Source organism: Myzus persicae, unplaced genomic scaffold, assembly GCF_001856785.1.
Source record: "Myzus persicae strain clone G006 unplaced genomic scaffold, MPER_G0061.0, whole genome shotgun sequence".
In the NCBI taxonomy this organism is placed as follows: Eukaryota; Metazoa; Arthropoda; class Insecta; order Hemiptera; family Aphididae; genus Myzus; species Myzus persicae.
The window spans coordinates 214,168-239,749 of NW_019100570.1; the positions used below are offsets into that span (position 1 = coordinate 214,168).

The 25,582-nt window shown below is 31.1% G+C and overlaps 1 protein-coding gene across 3 annotated transcripts in view; it reads left to right on the forward strand.

Annotated features, from left to right (window-relative positions):
- LOC111033531 (discoidin domain-containing receptor 2-like) overlaps window positions 1-25,582 on the forward strand; it is a 159,851-nt gene that overhangs the window by 71,301 nt on the left and 62,968 nt on the right. For 2 of the 3 annotated variants that reach the window (XM_022314317.1, XM_022314325.1), the window contains one exon: window positions 10,956-11,061. In XM_022314317.1, coding sequence (XP_022170009.1) covers window positions 10,956-11,061 — 106 coding nt within the window. Of the gene's footprint in view, window positions 1-10,955; window positions 11,062-19,146; window positions 19,434-25,582 lie in introns of those variants that run through there. The other variant, XM_022314340.1, reaches the window with a different exon arrangement.

Here is a 25,582-nt window from a genome sequence, read left to right on the forward strand (position 1 = left end):
ACTGAGAAACATCCAAAAGTCATATTAATTAAATTTTCCCATTGAAACAGACAGAGGGAACTCTCCCTAGTAGACTCAATAACAATAATCCCAAACTGTATTTTAATTAAGTTAATCGAAAAACAAATATATTTAAATGTGGTTGATAATAGAAAATGAGAAATAACAGTGAATTAATTAATACTCGTCTATTAAAGGTTCAGCTCGAATACAAATATATAACGACTTGTTGATTAGGTTACATATTATGTTATAGTAGTGGTACTAGGCTACTCAGAAATCATTTTTATCTCCAACGCTTTGAAAATATATCAACTATTGATTTGTAGGTAAGTACTGTGTAATATTGTATCAATATTATTTTTTCATGCATTGATATAATGAAATTTAATTAAAACTAATTAAATGTGAAAAACACTGTACTGCAATATTGAATTTGAATGTTAATGGTTTTAAAATGAAATTCAAGTTAAGTAATAATATGGTTTAAACACAATTAATACTAGATAAAATAAAACAATAATAACAAATATTTATTTTCAAACTCTATAATTTATAGGTAGCAAATATAAAATTGGATATTCAATAAAACGTTTAATTTGTGATTTTCACATCAGAATGTGTATGGCTCTAAGTCATATATACGCTGTTTATAAATGTATGTACTTATACATTTTGTCAATGCTGTCGTATCATTAAAATTAAATCGGACCTTTGAAGATTCTTATGTGTATTTGTATGCTTTCCGAACCGTTAAAAATTAATTCATAAAAGAGTAGTTTATTCCGATCGGTAACAATAAACCGTTTTCATCAATTTGCACTCGAATGACTTCTTTAATATACTCTAATTAAAAGCGTAATTCATTGCGTATTTAAAACCATAAACTTGAATAGGTCGGGCAAATAGTATACTTATTAGGGAAAAACAATAACAAAGTACCATACAAATCTAAAAAACTAATTGGTTGAAAATGCTCAGCAAAATACAATTATTTACTTTTAAACAGAAAGTAAATCATAATATTTAACAGTTAGGTACATGGTAATATATGGTTGTAAAAAATCATTTTTATATAAGGTAAACAATATAACTGATTAGTAATAGTTCTATTATTTTTCACACGTATTGATTAAGTATCATATTGTATTCTGCAATATAATATAGTTATGGTAAGGTTGTAGACATGTTTTGTTTTACGACCACGGAAGAAAAATCAACACGAATCAGGAGTAGACCCCTTATAAGTTATAACAATAAATATACCGTTAACGGAGCACACTGCAATCTAGAATATTATTACCATCACTATCGCGTCGTCGTTTTAAAACAATAAATTATTATAATAACATTGCGAACCGGTGGTAAATCGCTCGGACCTATCGTCCCGTATAATACATTTACAATAATCATAATAATAATATAACAATAATAACGATGTTATATAGGCGTACGCGCTCCTTAAATGTAATACAATTATAATAATCGCACCAGTCCGCTGTCGCTGCGACGGTGTGCACGGTCGACGGGGCCCAAAGAAAAATTACGACGGCGCCTTCACTCAAAATTAAAATAATATATATATTCATCGACGGCGGTGATCGGCATAATAATATTATTACCATCGCAATATTGTATATACACTCGCAGCTGTGACTGCAGTACTATAATATACAATATAATAATATTCTATAACGCCCCCCGGCAAACAGTTATCAGCTGCAGTACTGCCACCGTCGTCGCCGATATCGTAATTTTCCATTATTATTATGATTATGATTACTACTGTTATATTATTACTATTATTGTCATTATCGTCATCGTCGTCGCAGTGTGTATTATAATAATGTATGTATATTATGCACGACAGGAGAGGTAGTCCGCGAAATCGAAACCCCGAAAAGAGTTTACGCTCGGAGACGGGCGATGTTGTTATTATCATTATTATTATTATTATTATTATTATTATATAGCCGGGCGCGAACGACGTCGACGGGATTTGAATTTAAATCGAGCACGACGACACCCGCCGACACGCGCGTCGGGCGTAAAAGAACAACAAGACCAAAAATCACCACCCGTGCCTATACCCACCACCTGCCCACCCACCGCCCACACGTAGCGCCGCCGTCGCTTTTCGACGACCACTATAGGATTCTGCCGCGGGGCGGACGCCCGTGTACGTATAGCTATGTATGCAAATCTTCCAGATTAATTATTCATAAAGGAAATTAGAACGTAGTTAACAAACGCGACCGGCAAACCGGTGTGTATATTTATGTGCGCAGCACACCTTGATTCGACCATATACCCGGTGTTGTGGACAATGCGAAGTCTAGGTTACCACCTGGAATGCGATGGGTACAATAGAATATCACATCACCGCTATAATACGGTTCGTCTTTATAGGATAATATTAATGCAGTAGGTATCAATGTTTTTTGAATTGTTCGGACTAAACGCGATATTTGCGCCGTTTGTCTATTTTAATTCTATAGGTACATAGTTTTATATTTTATTCGTAGGCAGTTCTACAATTTTCAAACGTAATATACCTAGTATATTATATACAATCAAGATCAAACATCATATTTTGATATTTTAACCACCATAACCATAATTCTATGTGAGTAAGTTCTCGAAAATCGTCGATCAACATATTTTTTCATCCTATAATAGTTTTATTTTTGTAAAATGTATAGAATAATAAACCTATACGGATGTAGACTTTTGTAATTTTAATGCAACTTTAATAGTATAAAGTATCATAAGATATTTTTCCCAGAGTTCAGTCGTTTTTAATAAAAGTCTTTACTTGAACTTTATAAGCGCGTTCATATTAAACCGTATACATTATTATAATGCAATATAATATATAGGTAACTATAACAATATATTATAATGATATACCTAGCGATTGAAAAATAAAATATCAGAAAATGCCATCGCGAGTTATCCTATATATTATTCCGTCGTTAAAAACTATTAGGTTTCATTTTCCGACAGAGCTTCCGGCGATGACTTTATATCATGAGCGGTTTGTGGTGCTTGGGCGCATGTGTGTATATATAAACCATTATCATCCACTCTCGAGACTTCATCGGATCGTGTCGACGCACGCTAAAAATAAATAGCCAATGACTTTTGATCAGAAAACGCATTTCGCCCCGAAACGGTCCATTTGATTTCAATACGCTCACCGTGTGCGTATTTATTTTCACTACACCTTTGTAAAATATATTATATGTATATACTGATATATATATAAAATACAACAGATTTTTTTGTGCGGTCCGGTGGGAGTTCAGCAGCCCTGAAAGAATTTCCCCCCTTTCTCTCCCACAACGTTGTACATCTCCTGATAAATGTATTGTCGCGTGTATTAAAGCTCTTGCGATTTCATTTTGTCGGTGTGGCTCGGCGGCGCCGTTTTCGTCGAAACTACGCACTGTGTATAGTACATGTCCACAGCTGATGAAGTATGAGTATCAATATAAACGAGTATCAATTTCGTGCATTATAAGTGTTGATTATTTTTCCATCCCGAACCATACTTGTAACACATATATTTTATTTATTACCGTGGAGTAAAATATTGTTGTAAACTGCTATAATATACTGCAGATGCTCGAAATTCGTGAGAGTTTCGTGGTCTTATTCTGCGCGCTTCCGAATTATTTCTGTTTCACGCAGGCAAAGCGGTGAATTTTAAAACGACCAAGTAACTTTTCACTGGATTTTCCATGCGTTGCGTGGATTTTTTAATTTAGTTGTGCTATTCTTTATTCATTTTGGTGAATAAAATACACCGTTCGAAACGATCCCAGCCAAACTTGAGGTAAATTTAATTCATAATTTTAAAACGCTTAACGTTATTCATAATACATAATTTATTTGATTTTTGAGAATTTCGTGCATAATTTATCTGATAACTCCTACAACTTTCAAACCCTGTTATTATCATAATTAATTCTTAAACATTTTCAAATCAGACTACCCTCCTATATATTTATTTAAATAAAACTTAAAATGTACTTAATATTACGACTTTTTAAAAACTTTAAATATTTTGTTTTTTATAATAACATTTCTTTTTTACCGGATTGACCTGAAATCGATATAATATAATATAACTGTAACTGTCAATTTTCTCGTTTCAAAATAAATATTCAATATTTGTATTGCATTTTACGTGTCAAATTATTATTATTGACTTTTAGATTAATTTTCGAACGTTCCCGTATAATATTTGATAATTCTTGAAGTTTGATTTTCTATCATAATATAATATTAACGATGAAAATTTATTTTACCAATAACCAACCTTTTTTTCTTCGAAATCGCATTAAACTGCTCATAGGTACCTAATAGTTGAACTCAATATTGGTATAAATACAATTGCAAACAAAACTAGTCTCTTTTTTCATAATTATTTCATATTATTATGCATGATAACCTAGGTTATATTTTATAAAATAAATATTTGAGCTTTTTTTTAATCCTACAGCGTTTCTAGGAAACCTTTAAAAGGTCAACTGTGCATAACATTAAACGCAGTAAAACGTTAGCAACATTCGGGCAATTAAAAATATATAAAATGCTAATTAATCTGACCATGTCGTGTTGTCCAAAGCATTATAATATGCTGCAATGGCATTATTAAGTCGTAATAATGGAAATAAGTAAATTATTATCGCTCACAAATGGATTTATTGTCCAATAACACGTTTGCATGACTGCAGCGGTACCTATAAGTATGTTCTATAAATACATGATTAGAGTAACATAACGCCGAAAATAAAAAATATATAATGTATAATATATATAGGTATATCATTATTGTAAGCAAACAATCATTATATTATAATACCACAGGACACAGTTTGATTGTCAATTGAAGTAAATTTAAACGATTCTTGATACATAAATAAAAGCCATAAACCTACTTCATCGTTCATGTATCTATATGTGTATTATATATCTATATGTCATACATATTTATTGGCATTCGGCAAACTTTTCAAATAAAGACATCGAGTTGGCACGATAATATTATTGCTTTTTGAAATTACTTGATGATAATAATAATATTATAATACGACATTTTAAACGATCGATAACATTGCGTTGACATGCATTAAATCATTCATAAATAATTACATCGAAAACCCCAAAAACCAATGTATGTAATAACGTTGCTCTTTTAAAACACACCTTACATACCCCTATTATCATTTTTATTTATTATTATTATTATTATTATTACTATTACTATTATTGTTATTATTATTAGTTATCGCACAAAAAAAAATGGTAGTTATTTATATAATATCTTGGACTTCATCAAAAATTCAAAACCATTAATACATCGCCGACGGCATCACAAACTCTTCGGGGTTAACATTTTCATTTTCAATGTCCATTTACTGTGGTGTATTATTTAGACATAACCCATTCATTCGAACGAAATTAATAAATAAAAACCAATAGAATGCTGCACATTGGCAAGTCCTGTAATAACTGACAGCGACACGGAATCACTTTTCTGGAAACGTTTCTTTATTTTTTCATTTTTAGTTGTTATTAATAATGTATGTTATTACGTGTATAATATAATAAATAGGTACATAATGATTTTATTACATGGATTTATTATATTTTTTTATCCTGAAATTGTCTACCTCAGTAACTTACCGCATAAAAGCACATACACAGCTGTCGATCAAAAATCAGTAAGTAATTATTATTATGAAATTGCAATTTTAATTTAATATTTTAATGCCCAATGTTCTAAACCCTATATCTGAAACAAATATTAAATCCTTTGGTAAAATATATAGTGACTAAATGATTAGGGGTCAGGCGTTATTAATTAATACTGATTAAATAGTAAATACGACCAATAAATATAATATTATTGCGATTGGAAAAATCGATTTATTAAAATTAAATAAATCACCATATTATTATGGAAGTATTATAATTTATTTTAATATTAATATTATATTATACATGAATTTAAATTAAAAATATATAGTGAACATTGACGAAAATTCTGTAGTCATAAGTCATAACTCATAAACCATATGTATTATTCCTATTTAATGGTATAAAATAGGAATATTTAATTTTAGCATATAATTATAATAATATTATGTTCTATGGTCAAACCTATATAATATATAAATATTATAATTGATACTTTAGTAAAAAGTGAAAAAAAAAACATGGAGCGATTTCGATACGTGAAGTAACATCACACTATGTATAATAATATAACAAACTAGTGCAGCCAATTTATAAAATAGCGTCGTAAATAAATTATAACGGTTTGGACGTTTCCGTGGGAAAGTGATGAACAGGAAACATTATTTTCAAAGAGTCGAATACGAAGGGTGGCTCTTAAAATACGTGCGTGGAATACCTGCACATATTGGTGCACCTTAATTTTTGATAAGAAATCTAAGACCAGTAGCAAACTGCAGCGGCTTAATAAACAACATTTTTTCGTGGAATCGTTCGTAAACCTTATCGTTTTGGTAAAATATAGTATAGTCGCCTACGCGGATATGTTACCCGTTAAAAAAAAACATGAAAATAAATAAAGAAAAGTGCCGTGCCGCGTTCCTCTTTATACGCGCGCGACGACCGTTGTAAATCACATACAGACCTATACAATATTATACGTACATGTGTAATAGGTATTTTTGTTTTTACGAATCGTATAATTTTACGACTTTTTCCTCTTACTCTCGCTGCAGCGTGACGTGATTTGGAGGGTAGTTAGGGGTGCCTGGTGTGTATGTGTATACAGCGTAGTATGTATAACATATACATAAATATATATATATATAATATATATATATATATATAATCGGACCTCCAAACGAGAGTAGGTTTGTGACATGCAACGGGAAAACGACACGCAAGGCATAGCCTATAAAGTATATAGAACTATATTTCCCTATCCGTGGTATACTATTATTACTATTATTATTATTATTATTATTATAATAATACACGATATGATATGGCTCTAAAGCTGTATAGTGTGCGTGTGTGTGTGTGTGTGGAGATATATTTTTTCGCCCTCCAACCGTACCGTACGATTCACAATCCATTAATTTTGCCATGTATAATCACCTCGAGCCATACAACATAGCATATATTTTATAGGTGAGTTATGCGCTTACACCGGTAACGTGAATGTTAACAGTTTTGCGTACATATCCTATTTGTATATATTGTATGTATGCACACATATATTATTGGTTTCTTGCCTAAAATAGTAGTAATTGAATTAATGAAATGTAGAAAAAAGTTCCCAGATGCACATATTATTATTTTTATTTTTTTTATACGGACTACTGAGTATATGTACACGTAAACACAAATATTGTTAATCAGTTAAATCAACATTTACCTACGACAGATTACAAATCCACAGAATGCATAGCATTATTATATTATTATAATGTAGTTACAAAGCAAACACGAAACAAGGGTTTGGTTCAATTTCACCACAAATCTATGGCTGAACGTTAAAAAAAAAAACTTACAGAATAGTAGTTGTACACTGTAAATTCCACGACCTAGTCCCTTTCGGCAGTCTTTAGGAAGGATCGATTGGGTGACATTAAAATTATGGGTCCCCGATGTACTATATTTCATAGTAGAAACGCTATTATATAAAGTACCTTCCACAATGAAGCCGTCAAAAAAATTGTTGTAAAACTGTAAAGAACGTTTAGTAACAGTTTGAATAAAGGAGAAAACTTTATAAAAAATTATCCGTTCTATTGCGTTTTAATTTTTAAGTAATACGCAAGACATCGAAGGTGGTAATTATTTAATTGATTTTGGGGCTTTTAAAAAATGACTGATTTTATGTGAATATGCTATTATTTAAATATCATTATGTTTAGCAAATAAATCAATTATTAGTCACAAATTCAATTATTTACAAATGTTAACAATACTTATTAGTTATTACTTATACGAAAATTATACATCTATACACATCAATTTAATCATAATACTATCCATAAAATTTGATGTATCTACTTGATATTTACATCAAAACTCTAAAAAATATATATAACTTCACCGCAATGATGTAATTAATAATTTTGCGTTGAATTCAAAGGAATTAAAAAGTTTATGCCAAGACGAGGTAATTAAAAAACAATAGAAATCATAATAGGTTTCACCCTTGAAAAAATGTTCAGCGAACTCCGAAGAAACGTGAAGTTTAATTTATTCGGTCTTATGATAAAGGACCAGCGGTGAAGGACAATAGCGAATAACTAGTGGTGGAAACGAATATTTGTTTTTCCCCTTGAAATTACCAACACAAAGAGGATCATTATACGTTCGGGACCTTACAAGATTTCGAAGCATTTTCACTCATAACCACGTAGATAGCCGAGTGGCATTCCTTCGAACATTGCAGACAAAACACTTCATCGCAGTGTAGTCTCCAAGATGTCTACCTGACGGCGTTTGATGACGTTCTCGATGCCCAAAACTTTTCAAAGCAGCGTAATTATTCAAACAACAAGATTTTCAACTTGGACTGTAGTTTTGCTTCAATCAAAGCCTCTCGTGCACAGCCCTACTATGTTTAATAATGGTTGTTAATAATATAAAAGTAGGGAAACTATAACAGAAATGCTAATATTGGCCTAACTCACTGAGATAATTACTTGTGTATTGAAATAAGCCAAGTACGTCAAATACTTACTTAGCTAAAATCGTATTTTGATTAGTCTTGTCGTTTTGTTAGTTATTATTACCTTACACAAGTAATTAAAATCAATATAATGTGATCTTCAGAAAAACAAATATAGTATCAAGTAGCTGGTAATGATAATTCCATAACGAAAAATGTTCTTTTACCATCAGTCAACAATAAAATCATTAATTGCATATTATTACAAGAAAATTATGATTTTATTTATTTGTTCTGTATGTTATAACTTACTACTTATATGTTAAGCTTAAATTATACTAACTAGTAGGCAAATATTGAAATTTAAAACTATAACATACAAAGACACGAGATGATCCATTCAAGTGTCTATTCATTCAATGTTTTGAATGCTTTATTTAGAGTTTATGTTACATAATATCATTTATGTCATGGCAAAATAATATTTTTCACAATTTTATTTCTTCGTAATTTTCTAAGTTTTTACTCGTAATGCTAGAAATTTGCTAAGCTAAACCAGTGTGAATAAATATGCGACGGGATGTTTGGACCGAATCATTTATATGGTTTATTATCCCAGCGAGGGATGGTGCGGGACAGTTTTAAGCCAATTTAGTCCAGTTAATTTTCAGGTGGGGGACGAGGTGACCGAGTGGTCTGACTCTTCCGCTGCGACGCAGCCGGTCGCAGTTCGATCCTCGGCCACCGGGCGGCATTTTTCTCCGGACAAGTCACGGTGACCGGAAAACAAGTGCTGCCATCCCCCACCCCCGGGGCATGGCAGAAACCTACGGGTGCCCCATTCGAAATTCTGCCAAAACAAACACACACGTGTTCCCCCCTACAGTACCAAAAAACCTACAAACCATCAATACAAACCATCAATACAAACCTACAATACCTATTAATAGCTAATGGCCACAGTTGCCGGGCTCAGGATCAATAAAAAAAAAATAATAATAATAATTTTCCGGTGTTGTTATTCGCAATAGATTCTTATCTAGTAGTATAAGGTCTATGAGTACGACGAATTTAGGGAGAAATGGTAATTTTAAAGGGACTATTCGATTATCTCATGTTCAATATTGCTTGCAACACTGTTAAACTGTTAAACTGTACCTTGGTCATTATCATTATAATATTAGTACGGTTAATTAATTTTTAAATACTGGCAACACTGGCAGTAGGGAGATGTTTAACACTCCGGACGTTAAATAATATTATGTTTAACTTTCCGCTGTCGCCTATGAGAATTTACTTCAAAAACAAGATGTATAATAGCAAATATATGTAAAATTATTATATAAAATATTTATTTATTTAGTAACTTGTTTCACTCAATGTATTTTTTTATCTGGCAACACTGCATTTCGTTACTTGAAAATGAAATTCACTTCTACCGCAAGCAGCGTATAGAAGAACTTCATTCCAAAAACTTAAAAAACTATAATGATACAATTTAAGTAAAATATTTTAAAAATTGTTTTGAAACGACTTCAAATTGTGAAAAGTTATATTTTCAAATAATTCAAAACTTTTTGAAATAATTAGTGTAGACATTTAAATGGATCAGCTTGTATATTTGGAAAAAATGTAAGGTATCTGTGATGTTTCCTACCTAAATAATATATTAAATCTAAATTTATATATATAAGTACTGACTGTTTTAGGTATATAAACATCGTCCAGAAAGTTTAAATATATATGTATGATGTATATCATGTATATGATATTTATGTTTTATATTATAAGAAAAATGTATAAATCGTATTTTGTTTATTATTATATTTTTATACATACGAATTTGTTTTTAATTTTTTTTCTTTCGTGAACTATGGAGTACAAACTTTGTGAACAATATGAAACTTAATAAACAGTGAACGACATTTCTATCATTCGACGTTTATAAACGATAAGCATTAGTTTGTATTAAATTTTCAAAAAAAATCATCTGTGTTTCTTATTTGCTCACTGTCGTCTGCGCCACGAAGTTGTAAAAAGTTTTGACGAACATTATTCTGGCAAACTCGCGTCTTTCGGGTCGGGCCATTACCAGAATTCGCAAGTTAATTACAATGTTTACGAAATTAAAAGTTTTTTTTTCCAGACTGTTATTCCTATACACGTCACATGAAAGTTACATGCAGTTCACTTAGACATGACGTGATTTGATATACCATGTTTTGTAAATCTGTAAAAACTTAAAAGACGATTATTAATCTTTTTTTTTGTTTCATTGTTTCAGGAGAATGCGATGAAGCTCTGGGTATGGAATCAGGTGCCATACCGGATTCGGCGATCACGGCTAGCTCATCGTACAACGTGCCGAATGTCGGACCCAGCAACGGGAGGTAGGAACGTATAACAATATTATTACATCATTTTTTTGTAATAATTACCAAAATCATCAGACTATAGGCCATGTTCACGCGTACATCTGAAACAACGATGTAGCACATGTTATTTATGACTAAACCGTCTAAAACCATTAATTTTACTGCGCAGTTATTTACAAAAAAAAAAAAAAAAGAAAAAATGTGTACACACGTCACGGCGGTAGATAACTTATTTGAACCCATTGCTATATATGTACACCATATAATATATACATATATATATATAGGTTGTCTATATATAAATACGTGGGTCTATAAACCTAACGATATATGTGTATGGATGGGAGTTATACTGTAGGTACAGTATTAGATTGATCACTACGAGAGTACCTTTGGAACGAGTGATAATAGATACGTATATATTTGTATTCCGAAAACGACATCACGGCGATCCCGCGAAATCGTGTCCTCTCGTGTGAAGAATCTTGTATTTTTTTATTATATATAGGTAGGTTTCGTTATCTTTGCTGTTTGAGACGTTCTTGAACGTTCTTCCTTCATTCGACACCTACATAAACTATTTCCCTCAATTTCCTTATTGCCAACCATAGTTTCCTATTATTATAGGTAGATGTATGTGTGTGTGTGATATCTAACTATTTTCTTCATTTTTCGATATTATTCCGCATTCCGATATACTTTCTATATATCTATTTCTCATATTATATTATGCTTTGTATAATTACTTATATTTTTTGTCGTGTTTATTTTTCACAGAACTCTGTATTCCATCATATTATACATATTTATTTAGGTATAACAAATAGTAATAGAACAAATAATAAAGTATACAATATTCCTATGCTTTTTTATAGAATATCGTCACATTTATGTGATATTTAAAAATGTATGATAGTAATATGCCTTATCTGTTAATTTCTGTTCAACAACATAAACAATAAAAAATAATATAAACGTATTATCGTTTTATGTTATGAAATCGACTATGGAATAATAGGTTATTTATGTTGGTTCCCCTCAAAAGTTCAAAGAAAACAACGAGAAGCGCTTATAATACAATTCGAAAATATTTTCCATCGCATAATTCATTAAACTTTAAGTAGATTCGTGGTTTGCATTTTGCAATAACGTGTTTGATTTATGTTTACAAAATAAAATTCGTAAAAGTCGAGACAACTATATTGGTTTATCAGGTTAAAAATAAAATATGACTTGAATACTACAGTACTTATCGTAAAAAACACTATAAGGTATAAAGTAAAAATGGCCAAGTTGACGCTCAGTTTTTATAAATACTATACCGTCGGTTAATTTATTATTGTGCTGTGTACAATACTACGGTATATACAATGAGGTCGAACAATATGTTTTTTTTTTACTTTTGAAAATTTAGTTTCTTGTGGTATAAAAGATATTATTTGATCGATTCTGGTGGAATGTGTTATGATTTTATGAAGGATTTTTGATTATGTTTTCAAACAATGTTTACGTCTACGAGTTGCAATTAGCTTAACATTTTTAAATGGTTTCAACAATAGATGATGGTGTGAGGCATAAAAGTACGTAATAAAACAATGCTTATAAATACATTACATATTTTCAGAAATTTGGTACTAATTACGAAGTCTGCCTTTGCCCTAGAATATGCACCTCGAGGCCGAATTTGTACACGTTTATTTTATATTTGGTCGAAACCACACAAATCAACAAGTTATAAAAATACAATTTTGCATTGAACAGAATTTAAGAATGTGAGTGAATCCAGAGGCTTAGTCAGGGAACTGAGAGGGCTATAACCACTCCATTGACAGTGTTTATTTTAGCCTATATTGTATAATATTACATAAAAAACTAATTGTACGAAAACCCCAAAGACCCTCAAACAAAATTCCTGGCTACTTCACATAGTAAATCTGCAGGCATTCAATTTGTCACGGGCAACTCCATGTTGAATCAGCTAGTAATATATTCTATATTTTAGGTATAATATAGCTGATACTATCAGCGGTTTATTCGTATTTAGTGCTCATCGACGTGATAGCCCCTCATCTCGTGATCCATAGTGACTCGGCCACTTCACACCACTCATCATTCGGTACCCATGGAAATATAATATAATCCACGTGGTAACATACCTATGTATATGTTCGTTTTATCTAATTGATTCTGAAACCTCGTGTGCCAATATGCTCGATTGATCGTCGAATGCAGTTTGCACATGCATGTTGTGCGTATAGTAGTATGTACATACGATACTATATTATGCTTATATTTGATTATTACAAGCCGATGCTATTCCAACGAACTGCAGTAAACGGTCGCTTAGCTTTTAGCGCCGAACGAGATGAGTGAGATGACGGCTGCCATTGCGCTCCACTGAGCAATCAATTTTCAGTTTTCGCACTCGGTACAGTAGACAGGGGCGTTATTGGTGAGAGAGCTTGATCCTGATATTTGAGTTTGGCATTAGGTTTTCTAGTGAGTGTGTCATTGGCCCGAATCAAATGTGTGATACGCAATACGGTAATAACTTACATATGAATCGCAAACGCGTTTATTGGCAGGCGATCGCCATTTGAAAACTAAACCTAAACAGATAAATCTGAGCTACAGACAGAATTTGGATAATAGGTTGGTACATAGAACATACCAATTGGCGGCTGACCGAGAGACGAACAATTTAATTTACAGGGTTTAGTTTCGTTTATCCTTAGAACGATTGCTTTTAAAATGTTACAATGTTTGTTAAGCTGTATACGAACACTATGGTGTTCCTTGCACTGCTATTCGACATGTACTTCCCTGTTGGAAATGAGAGCCATGCATCCTAAAAATCTTTCGATTGACATTAATAGTTGGTTTGCAATATTCACTATTATCGCATTTTTGTCGTTAATACGCCCCGAGTAATATTTTTACTAAACAAAAAAAACAAATCTCGTCCTAGGTTTAACAGGTACATAACTCGTGGTTTATTATTCCGTTCGCTTTCTTTTATTTTTGTCAAACTCACTCGTTGGTTACGGACTTACGAGTATACTATTTTTATGATACCGTTTAATATTGTGCGGTAGTCGGTTTTACGAATATCCCGTTCATTACATAGCATCAGTGTCCCGATGAAAAATATGCTTAAGGGTCACCCCACCGCCAGTCCCTCGACTGAAAAATAATAATAATTGATAGCGCCCTAACTACCTAGGTACCTATGTACATAATAAACGCACCATATAAACGTCCGTCGGGCTCGTCTGACTATATACCTATGCCCCCCCCCCCCGATTGAAGTGGAATTCAGTGGTGGTGCGCAGAATATCTCGTATATGCGCTTCATCAGAACTCCAACAATCTATATAATATGTATATATATATACATATAATTACATTTATAAGGTTCTTAGTCGCGTGCACGCCATAAATTGCGTTTTAAGCATTATTATACGCGGCTCATCACCGTAATGCAACCGACCGTGAAACGTTCACGTCGAAACACGTAGATAGGTATATATATTAATTAACCACATTTTAATACCTGCAGCGGCAGCAGTAACAGCCGCCCCACGTTGTTATAATATACCACCTAAAGCAGCAGCTGTGAGCTACAGACGACCGGCAAAGCCAATTTGTTATAATTAGTCGTATATATCCATAATAATATTATATTGGTTTAAGACGTCATCTTTGGGCTGATGGAAAAAACGAAAACGACGAGAGTTATGCTCCCGCAGCGTATAATGCGTGCGTATATTATAATATAATTTATCCATGGGTCATTTGGCCATACGTTCAAAAAACATACCCGGCTATTGAATAATTTGTTTAAATATTAACACTCATAATTATTTCAAAAAGGTATGAATGTTCTTACAAATATTTTATTTTTTTCATAATTAATGCAGTTACTATAAAACAAAATGTTTGTGTATAACCTTTAAAGTTGTATTATATATTTTTAAACATTTTATATTAATTTTGTCATCTGATGATCTGAGTGGTGTGATACATAAATACTCGTCAACATTTTGGTCTACGACATAGTTTTCAAAATTTAAATTCCCAGCAAAATATTCTGCTTTAGTTAATTAAATTAAAATTGTTTGCCTTCGTTCGAGAAAGTAAAAAGACTTGAAAAATTATAACCTACATTTTTATAACCTACATTTTTTTCAATAATGCTGTTTTGTATACGAAACTTTAGCCAACTCTGGTCAATGACTTACAATTACGTAAAATAAATACTATCAAAAACGTTAGTACTTTTCGAGATAATGAGAGTTTACTGTTAAAAGAATCACCCAGCAGTATTATATTATGTGTATGTGTGTGCGGTCTTGTATATTATTGTGTTTTTAATACATATATGTATATATGTACAGAGGAGATTAAAAATAAAACACAAAAAATACAAAGTACTTATATTATATGTAATTCCGCGGGGAGAAAAACAACACCACATGACTTTTATTGCTACCGGTGCCGACCCGGATTTGATTAAATTAAGCGACCTTCCTGGCATTATTTCATAATTAGCAGGGACTTGGCCGCGGCAACAATACAATCTTCTGACTTGCCCGGCTTAAGCACGCCTCTGCCTGCCCGCTGTTTTTAAGGTCTGGGTTATACTACGCGTTATGGACGGCTTCCAAAAAAAAAAAGTAAATAAAATAAAACTATGGCAAACAAACAATAATTAACCTAGAAAAAAACACCGGAATTTTGATACATAATACTTATATTATATTATGTGTAATTTGAAATCAGATCAAATTAACTTGGCGATTAAATTTGACTGACATATACCTAATTACGGTTATTATGCAGTATTCGTTCTAAGCTCAAGGTATATAATAGGGCTAGGGCGTACGATAGAAATGACAAATAACCGATTTGAATTTGTAATTTTGGGGAACGTTGTATTACGACTGAAATGCACACAGAGCTACAGATGCTCGTGACTTTAATCTTTGAGATCAATACTTAAACACCTTCAAATAGTTTCTAACCGAACATTAAGCATTGATACATTTTTTCTTTGGTTAAATTTTGATATGATTCTGTAAATCAGGTATAAAGACGTGACTGAATGTTAGGTAGTTGATGAAACTTATTAATTGCGTAACAATAAAATTATTCAAGCTCAATTATAAATCACACTATAATATTTATTAAACTCACTACTCAATAATAACGTTATTTCTCTTCGTACACAATCTAATTTAATTTGATTTGCAGATATAAATAAATATTGATAAAAACAAAACATTGTTTTGAAAAAAAGAACTATTCCTTTATTATAACACAAATTTTAAGCACTCTCGGTTTAAAAGAATTAATAATATAATTACGAATTACGATACACTCCTCGCAAGATAGTGGGATTTTCTCAAAATTGTTTTAATTCATAAAAATAGACTTATGTTTACTTAAAAATTAATTAAAGGCTTTGGTTTAAATTTAATTCAGTATCATTTAATGGTTATATCTTAAGCTTTACCGAGTTGATAAATGATATTATTATGACTTCGAGTTAATAGTTTTTCATTAATTTTTTCGAATGAATTCAATCAATACTTGATGAAAAAATAAGTTCATTTGAAATAAAATGTACAATTTTGATTTTTTCTTACGTAGGGAAGGAGAGCATCCAGTAATGAATAATGGATACCTAGTTAGAACTACAAGGAATGAATTTCGTTCATATAAAAAAATCAATATATACTTACATCTAAAATTACTACTAGTATTGAATAAGTATTTTTAATAATTATTTTCATTTCAGATAAAATTATCTTGTTTAGTTCTAAACTCTGATAAAATAAATATCAAAATTAAAATTATTTAATATAATAGGGTATGTATACAAACTTATTACTATTATGTTATTGTGTGAATCATCTGTGTGCACAAGATTTTATATTTTAATAGTGCTGAATCATATTGATTAAAATATTCAAGTTTTCTACTCGTGAGTATAACAAATTGATATTTTAGAAAATACTATTATATTATAATATACTAGGTAACATACATTTTAAATAAATGTCGATATCATAAAATTGTTGATACTAATTAGTATTTGAAACAATTATTTTCTTTTTTAGAATAATTAATACCTAATAACTTTAACATAACATCAGTTACAAAATCAATACAAATTGTTTAGAAATAAATTAATTTTATATAGGTACACACAAAATTAACCAACAGCTTTATACTTCGTACTTTTATTTTTTACCAACGAATTGTCTTTTATCATTTCGTAATAATTCAAATAATTTGATAACACTTTGAGATTTCTCGTAAGTTCTAAAACGTTTAAATGTAGTATACAATTTTCTTCAACAAGTTTATGGAAACACAAGTCAGTTTGAAAGTTATTTTGATCATACATTGAAAGTAATCGATAATTATAATATATGAGTGTATATTCTTAAGAATTCCATTGAAGAGATTTAACTCGGGCCTCTCTCGTAGCGAATTATAAAAGTTACTTTTAAACACCCAAACTCAAAATATAACACCATCTAAAACATGTATTTTATAGTTGAGTATTTTAACATTATCCCATACAGCTGAAACTAAAGAATGATTTTTAAACGCAATATTCTAAAGTTCAATGTCGCTGACAAGTACCTATACATATATTTCTCTCTCGTCAGTTATAAATTATAATCCATTTGGTGTGTTGGACTCGGCTATATTTTGCACATTCAATCATTATTCATTATTTATACTCTTAGGTTATTAAATTATTTAAATAATTAAAGAACGCACTGCGTGTAGGAACACACAACACGGTAGGTACATTCGTATAATATAATATACGTACGATAGTATAACATAATATTCGTTGTATTATATTATTTAAAATGGAACTATAGGCACATAATGTATAAGGGTAGATATACTACTGAAAAGCCGAATATATTAAAATATTATAAAAGAGTCACACACACATGGTAGGTATAATATAAAGAGCGTTCGTGTATATATACATGTGTTATTTTTTCTTTTCGTTTTCACCGGTTAAACAATATTTCCATATTTCCATAAACATTTCCACAGAACCAAATGGTTTCTTTCGCTCGGCGTCTGTGGGCTGTGTGCGTCTGTCTGTCTTGTTCGGTTGACATTCGTCCCGTGTATAATGCTCGTAGTCTCGTCCGCACAAACTCAGCTACTAATTAGACCAGTGAATCGTATTATATACAACGAGAATACACAAACATACACACACACAGACACAGGCACTAGCTCGAGATTTACATATACATTATATATACATAGGTACATACTATTTTATAATACGTATTATAGGCGAGTGGGTACGACGCACTTAAGATTTACCTTTACGGGAAACTGCACATACATATATATATATTTACAGGGGTTTGTGTGTGTGTGTGTAGCAGAGGGACCGTATAATATGCTAACGAGTGTAACTGGGCCACTTTGTAGACATTCGCCGCCGGTGTAGTCACCGCACGACCATCGTCTTCTCTCACTGTCACCGTCGATCTGGCACATATATTATATAACATCGCATAAACCTCATCGTCACTCGCCCCTAAGTGATATTTGGTGTAGCCGAGAGTAATTGTAAATTAGACAGACAGCTCGCGGAGACACAATGTGTGTGCTCATCATCGTTGTTTTGATACGGTGGCTTACCCACGCGCGTATACGCGGATAGGCAATAATTATAATAGGTAATAATAATAATAATAGTATACAGGGCGATTCGCCGAGCTCAGCCTCTTGTTTTCTTTATCTAGTATAAATACTAAAATAATTGATAAATTACTTGTTGGGAACATTATGGTCTTTAACAAGAGGCAAATCCTTAGGGATTGCAAAAATCAGAAGAATTCGAACCATGGCAGCATCGTCGAAGTAAAATATAATGGTCTAGTGAGCATAGTATGCTCGGTATGAATCACTCTGTATGTACGCATATAGTTGGACGGGCGCGATGTGCCGTCGTGTCGTTCGTGCAGTGTCGCGCACTGCACATATTATCACTCGGAAATGTCTGTTTACCCGACGACAGCTATTATGGGCGTGGACTCGGTGAAAAGTTTAGACGTGCGAGAGGCGTCCGTCCGTCTGTCCGGGCGCAACAGAAACACGCGTGCCCGCCGAGTTTAATTTCCCGTCGACGTATAGTTTGTGCGCCTCCGCGTGATTTTTCGACTGATGCTTGTGTTGTACGCGAGGCGGAGGCGGGCGGCCGAAAAAGTTCGTCCGGAAACTTAAAACGCTTTTCCCGCGAGTAAGACCACAGATTTCGTATGGCTGCGGGCGGCATCGTTTCGTGTAATATGTTTGTTTTTCGCGAACGGTAGATATGTGTAGTATAATACAAGGTATGTAATATATACATGTAGGTACCTATATAGTGCGTTATTGTGACGTACGTACCTATAGGTATATTGTGTACGTTGTGTGTTAATATGATTATGTAGGTACGTATGATGAAGGAAGAGAGAGAGGGAGAGAGAAAAACCAAATTATTATCCCGATGAGTCTACAGCGTATTTTACCTTCTAATTATTGCAGGTAACTGCAACAGTACCCGGTACGAAGGTAAAAAATATATAAATTTAAAACGAACTCTCCGCGTTATTCGCTGGAAATTTAATTCGTTTATTTGTTATATTTTATACCTGTTCGCATATACTCGTTCAACTACAAATTATATAGTCGTCCGGGTCTGAAATATACAATATCATTGTATCGCAAGCCTGTATGTGTATACATTTATTATTCATTTTCAATTGAATAAATTACGAATTAATATCATATTATACCTGCTGTGTCGGCTCTTCTCGATTTCACATGTTGAAATTTTAAATTATAATAGCGACCGTTATAAACCTAGGGCCGGCTATATTATGATAAATAAATCATTCGGGCACCACCTACAACCCGAGCAGCATAATAAAATAAACATACCTATCTATATATAAGTATCGACTGTATTATATAAGCCAATGGCGGACCGTTTCGTACGAGACAATGAAACGATATTGTATAATATATGGGTCTACAGTGTCTTTTTGGTTAAAAAAAAAATAGACGTTTTTTATGGTCACATTTAGTATTTACGTTTACGTAATAAGAAATAATAATGTATTTTTAAAACATCTAATAACGTCGTTTTTACAACATACGTCAATATCATGGTGTTTTAAAAATTAATTGGTAATGAATATAATATTATAATGGTTTAGCGTTACCTTTCATTGTGTGTTTTATCGTAGTTATTCTGCAATGTATACAACACTATACCGTATATATCACTGAATGTAGACATTCTTTAGAAAGCTGAAAATACCCGTATTTAAAAAATTCAACGGTCTTTGTGGTGAGAGGAGGTGATATTTCTAAATAAAAAATATATAGTCTCGTACCTATTCACCTTAGCATATCGTGTCTTAAAATATATATAAATGCATAGTATAAATTGTAAGCATATAATATTGTAACATGCGAAAAATATTGAGTTCCAAATGAGAATATAAACACGCGTATATCACGGATATAAATGTTGTCTCTTCCTAAATAGGTATTCTTCTCGGCGCACTTTTATACTTAGTTTCAAAGACGCAACGTTATCAGAACTCCGCCACTTCACCCCCTATAATGGTATACTTCCCTTGCCGAATTCAAATGATTAAATATATTATCTGTTATATGTATATTAATAAAATAAATGACTATTAATATATTTATTTACTTTTTTATAATATAAAAAAACTTGTAAAAATGATCAAAAAAATCACCCTATATAAACATAAGTAATATTAGATATTATATTATTACGCACACACCTATATAATATATTATATAAATTTAAATGGAGCATATTTATAAAACATATACTTATATAAACGCACACAACACATGATATTAAATACCTAATAAACATAGGTTTACAATTCGAGCTTATACCTACCTGAACATTATTTGTACACACATTTTACACGAACAATTTCAGCCGTTCTCTGCGCATGCACTCGATACTCTGCTGCAGACTAAGCACACTGGAGCGTACTATTTGGCTTTGTTTAAAATGCCTGTTGAATAGGCCGATTAGCCGAATAAAATCCCAGGGATTGAATTTAGCAATGCGTTTACTAACCCTCCTCCCTCACACTCTCTCAATCACTCCGACCCTTTTTCCGTGCGTACGTCAGCCGGCCGTCACCGTAGCCGCCGCCGCCGCCGCCGCCGCCGCCGCCGCCATTTTCCGAAGCTTTTGCACTTTAATTAGGGATATTACAGTGGGAATACTATTTATGTATTAATAGAGAGCGGGCCACGTATTCTAAAATGTCATGTGTTCCAATTCGATCTGTTCGAATAAAAAGCGTTTGACACATTGTATAACATTTTGTTAACAATAAACATAAAACAATGAATTATTCAAATAGTTATAATATTTTCGAAGGTCACATAATATTCAAGTCTAGAATTGTAAATTAATAATATTGAAGTAACCCAAACGTAAAAATAATTTATGCACATACAGGTTATGTTTTAATGAAAAAGATTAACTTGAGTTATAGTTGAGGCAAGTCAACATTAACAGCGTTAGGATATAAGTTGATAGTTAACAAACAGTGCCTATATCTATATACTTCTAAAAGTTTAATGTTAATATGGAGAAAATTATTAAAATAACTCATTAAAAAAATGGTTTTTTTTTTAAATTACCACCTAGTTCAACCAAGGATAATTATTAAAATTATTAAATAATAACTAAACATTTTGCTAAAATCAATTCGTATATTTTATTGCATACTATCAGACGCTGTTAATAGTGCAATTACAGTTGTTATTAAAAAAAGTTATTGTTTTATTTGTATTTAAAATTACTTTGTACAGCGTCATTAAACAAAAATAATAGTAAGTTAATTGTTCTAATTACAGTTATAGATATTATGAATCAACATGATTTTAACTTACGAACTATTTAAAAATTAACAATATTATGTTAAATTACAACAAAAATAGGTTACAATATGTACAAATTGTTATGACAATAGATGACTACTTTAACTAATTAAGTTTTTAAGTTAATAAGAAAATTAGCTAATTACATAACTTTTCAATTAGGTAGTATTTATGCACACTTTTATTGTTTTCAATTAATTTAAAATGCGCACAGAAAATTGTAATTTTTTTGATTTTTTTCGAACATATATTATTATTTGAACACTTGTTATTCGATCGACGTGAATATTTTAAAACAATTTACGATAATAGTAGTTATTATATACTTGATAGTTGATATTGAAGGCATAACGCCTTAAATAAGTAAATAATAATACTTATTTATCTTATTAATATTAATAAGATTACATAGAATTGTATTATTATCTATCGCACATGATTTAGGTACTAGAATGGCACTTAGAATTGCAATGTCTATCTGCCTGAAATCCTACACTTCAATTAATTTGTTTTGCAAAGCTGAATACAAGCACATCGATTATAGGTCGATTATACATACCTTTATACTTATTCATTATCATCGTTATTAGAAAGCTTTTAAAATATTCATAATATAATAAATAGAGTAATAAATAAAGTCCTAATTAATATTTTTTTCCGTCAATATTATACAATTATAATAAAAATAAATTTAATAAAAATGTTACCCCAAAAAATAGTTTATTTGTATTTGAGGTTTTAAATTTTCTGAGCAGAGCCAAATTGATCGGGAATGTGCACATTTCCCGTGACCAATACATTCAATTATCGTAGGTGTATGTGTGTGAGGCGATGACCTCATATTACAATTTAAAATATTATTCTATAAGTTGTGGTGTAATTCAATATAATGTCATAAATTTCTAGAATATTTTTAACGATAATATAATATGAATATGTAACTAAATTTATCTGACATTATGTTTAACTATAACTAGATGAGAATTTTGTTTCCAGCAAAATAACATACGTAATTTAATGATGAATAATGATTATTAAATTATTATAATATATTTTGTTAGTATTAGTTATTTACATGCTTACACTATAGTTCTTGTACATAATAAACAAATAATTAATAATGACTACTATTATGTCGATATTACTGTATTAGGTATGTATATTTTATGTATATTAATATATTATGTATATATACGCAATCAGTGTGGTCAGTGTGGAAAGTTTCAATTACAACATTATAATATGTTCGTGTTTTTGTATTATCAACCTAATCTTGTAAAATTGTATGATCATTAAAATTAAAGTATGCATCTCAAAGTTTATCAATTGATGATACCATGATAGATAATAATACTATTATGCGTACTGCGTATTGTACTACACCGTGGCAGTCTCGAAAGTATAAAATAAGTATAATGAGGGTCCATTTCGAACAGTCTGAACTGAAGTAATAACACTTATACATAAATAATATTATACAAGGCAGTGGGTGATATGAAAGATGATCGTATGGCGAGGTGGTTACTTGATCGTCTATAAGGAGAAACGAAGAGAGGCTAATAAGACGTAGGTAGGTAGGTGCCTTATTAAAAAAAAATATATATATTAACCTCCCCTCTTTCTATAGGTCAGCTACTATTATACCGACACTGTGGGTATTCATTAGGACAGGTCCTGCTTACATAATATTATAATATAATATATATTATGTTGTCCTTGTAATAATAATTATTAATAACCGAATACAATATTATTATAATGATAATATGGTCACGTGGGGGCACTACAATCTTACGTCCGCTCCGATACGACGACAACGACCGCGACGGTTCGGAGCGCGTACGAAACTTCTAGGGCACGACAAAACTTTGGTTTTATCCGGTATAACCACTGTTTATCCGACTCTTATGTCACGGCGAGTAGACGGTATTGTGTGTGTTTGAGGGAGGGGTGAGGGCTTCCAGTAAACTATACAATCTATTATAATATGTACGGAAATACCTCAGACGATAATATAACGTTATACCAGGTATAGTAATAAGGTACATAACCGGTATAGATTATTTTCATAACTAAATTTTTTATTTTTATTTTCTCGGCAATTACAAAATATATAATAATAAATATATATTTGAAAAAATAATGTTTTCGTAATTTTAAGTACCTAATTACAATAATAAGTATGTCGTTTTGGAATAAAACTTTATTTTTTACTATTTTGCATATAAATTTTCAATTCCTCAACCCTAAGCAGAATATTTTTCTGAAGAGTTGCATGCAAATATAATTATGAATTAGGTACCATATAATATTATTATTTAAAGGCTCAGATGAATTGTGTATGCGAGTGTTTTTGGCAATTTACTTTGAGCTGCGTGAGCACGTCGTTGACGATATTCGGCCGACAAAGAATCTATACGATTATTATAATCAGAGTCGTAATAACTACTAATATTGCAGTTGAAACTTTCAACATGATGTATGTGCGTAAGTGTGGTATTCGTGGTATTTGTTTCAATTCACATAATTGACTTTATACTCTTATTTTATCTTATTATTTTTTTCGTTACTTTCAACGGACAACTCCCAGATCGTCGCTCTAAGAATGTTTAATCTGAATAATGGAAAGATATTCGGTATCTTCTTTAGTCCATTGCGAGTTTTAAGAAAATATACATAAATACATAAATACATAAATATACGTATGCGAGCGTATTTCATAGTTATCTTTAATGGTAAGATATCGTGGTATTTATGCAGTTGGGTAAAGGTTTATCATAATCACGGCCTATATAGCTGCGCATAACCAATGTATTACATTTTTACTACAAAGGCTATTATAATCGGCTTAATAACGCTGATGGGATACTTATTTTTATAATAATAGCACTGCATATAATATGATATTATTATATTTTATTATTACTAGCAAGAGAAATTATATAAATATTATAATGCATCACGCATTTAATTTGTCGCATGAGATAAATAATACTTATAATATCAACTAATAAATCTGAAGTCTGCTGTAGGAAGCTTACAATTTCTTTCGTTATTATAGGACGAATCGTTATTTATTTTAACTTTTATAATATTTATTGTCGAATTCAGAATACTAAACTTATGAATAATTATGATTTATACTTAAAAATTAATTAAAGTGAATTTTTCTTTATTCAAAATTAAAATTATCTATAAATTTTATTTTATCTGACATAGTTATATATTATATTTTAGAATAATCTTTGACAAACGATAATAAATAATGAATATTTTATTTATAGATGTGTGTTCGTATATAAATCAGTATTTTAACATTAAATGTTCCCAAAATACAAGTTCATATTTTTATCAAATATTGACTGTTTGAAAGTAGATACTGAGTACCAAATTTCTTTAGGTATACCTACCCAACATCAGTACCAATTTTATATTTAATCCTACCGAAGACCAAATTGTTGTAATTTGTTGGTTTCTTCAACAATGGACATGTGTTTTTATTATTCTTTTGAACTTAAGCTTATTAAACCACTAATACATAGATTGTATGATTAAA